General features: G+C 40.3%; 1 protein-coding gene across 1 annotated transcript; it reads right to left on the bottom strand.

Moving 5' to 3' along the window:
• Nucleotides 1–334: 334 nt before the first annotated feature.
• LOC144790824 (olfactory receptor 5J3-like) lies at nt 335–1,306 on the bottom strand. The gene has a single exon (XM_078665498.1). It carries the CDS (start codon nt 1,304–1,306, stop codon nt 335–337), a length of 972 nt encoding a protein of 323 aa, XP_078521624.1.
• Between the last annotated feature and the right edge of the window lie 911 nt (nt 1,307–2,217).

Here is a 2,217-nt window from a genome sequence, read left to right as displayed (position 1 = left end):
AGCACTGGCTAACCTACTAGTGCGGAGTTGCCATCTTGGGTAAATATTTTCTGTATTTCCAAGATGGATGTGATCTTGCGTGTAGGATATTTTAGCGAGAAGGAGACCAAACAGATGTCAGGAAGACACATGCAAACAGCAGAAACAAATCTCTTATAGAATCTGAGCCCACCGCATTCCACCTTATCTGCATTAACAAAGCCACAAGCTGATCACAGTGGTTTCATTTCTTCAAATTAATTTATGTGACGGATGGTAGAAAACAGAATACTGATTTGGCTAAATCTTCATTTTATTAGGGCCTGTAATGCGTATCCTTGTCAATCAAGGGGTTCTATTTCATATTTCTTTTTACAGTTGATGCAGAAAACTGTGTATAATGTTGTACTTTGCGTACTACTTTCCTTGCAGCAGTTTTTACTTCTTCATTCCTGAGACAATAGATGATTGGGTTTAACATTGGAGTGAAAACTGTATAAAACAGTGATGCCAATTTGTCTTGCCCCAAAGATCTGCTGGAAGGTTTTAGGTGAGTGCCTGCTGCAGTCCCAAAAAACAGACAGATGACTACAAGGTTTGGAAAGCATGTGGAGAAGACCTTTCTCCTTCCCTCCAACAAAGGGATTTTCAGAATGACCCTGACAATATGTGCATAGGAAATTAGGATTACCAGGGAGGCGGCCATAGCCAGGCAACCAGCCATGACAAGGATCACTATCTCATTCGGCAGGTTATTGGCACATGCCAGCTTCATCAAGTTGGGGATATCACAGTGGAAATGGTCTATTACATTGTCGCCGCAGAAGGGCAATTGGGAGACATGTATGGTGAGAATAACGGAGTACAGGAAACCAGTCATCCAAGAGGCACCAAGTACTAGGAGGCAAAATCTTTTGTTCATGATAACTATATATTGCAAAGGTTGGGAGATGGCAATATAGCGATCGTAACACATGGTGCTGAGGACGATAACTTCAGTGCTACAGAAGAAAACGAAGGCGAACACTTGCGCCATGCATTCCCTAAAAGCAATGTATTTCTGGTTCGTCAGTAGATCCACCAGCATTCTTGGCATGGTGACTGAAGAAGAAGCAATGTCAAGGCAGGCTAAGTTCCAAAGGAAGAGGTACATGGGGACATGCAGCTTTGGAGTGATTGTAATGAGGACAATAATGATCAAGTTCCCCAGCAGAATGATGATGTAAACGAGAAGGAAGGCAACAAACAGAGCAGCTCGTATATCTGAAGACTCGGAAAATCCTAAAAGCTTGAACATGGAAACTGTGCTCCTGTTCCTTGAGTTCATCTTGAACTGCAACATATATCTGCAAAAATGTTAGATTGAAAAGTTTGAAATCCAAAAGCATTAAAAAAGAGAGTTCCAGATCATCGATGGCACTCAACCAATGGCTTAATGTCACTCAACTAATTAGGGTAAGCAATATAATGTCATACACCATTCGATTACTTGATGACGACACCTTAAGTTTCAAGACACATCATTTGATCTAGATGTTGGGCCATTTTTTCTAAAACAATGGGGATTTTCCTAGCTTCAGTGAAGGGGATATCTAAGATTTTATGAAAGCAAATGAGGTATGTATAATACACAATAACTCTTCAATCACTGGACAGCAGCTATAAAAGGTACCATAATATAGGCATATTACATCACTGGTACAATACATGAGCTGGTATAGGAGCCATTGCCCGTACTTTTTGCATGTCAAAAGCGAAGATCAGCCAGATCTAACTATCTGGCTTACCGTAAATCGCTCAAAACATGGCTCTTTCCTTAATGTTGCTAGTAGTTTCTCTTATGTGCTTTTGTTAGCGCTGAGATGCCCTCGGGTAGCTACGCGCTCAAGAAATGCTTTTTCATTCATTCATCAGTGAGAATTTGAAGAAACTTGTGTTAGTTCCAACACATTCCTAAAATGCAGTTATGCACAACTAATATGCATGAGGCAGGTTTGTAAAGAGCAAACCCCCCAAAGCCTTTTAGACTACACAGAGGAGACAGACCTCTTGAAGCGAGGAAGGGATATTATACACATCTCAGTGTCTCTAATGAAATATTTAATTTCGTCTTCACTGAAGTTAGGAAAAACTCAATTTATTCAAAGACAATAAGGTGGTATATTATGCAAGTTTAAAGCTTGGAGAGAACTTTGACTGCCATATATTCAGAAGTTTTAAGGTAAAAGGTCCTAAGGG

The sequence above is a fragment of the Lissotriton helveticus genome, chromosome 11, assembly GCF_964261635.1.
Source record: "Lissotriton helveticus chromosome 11, aLisHel1.1, whole genome shotgun sequence".
NCBI lineage: Eukaryota > Metazoa > Chordata > Amphibia > Caudata > Salamandridae > Lissotriton > Lissotriton helveticus.
Note: the sequence above shows the minus strand (reverse complement) of the source record. Positions and strands in the feature narration are given on the sequence as shown.

What these genes read in the sequence shown, in the direction of transcription:
- LOC144790824 (XM_078665498.1), bottom strand. Translation starts at nt 1,306, where the DNA reads ATGAACTCAAGGAACAGGAGCACAGTTTCCATGTTCAAGCTTTTAGGA.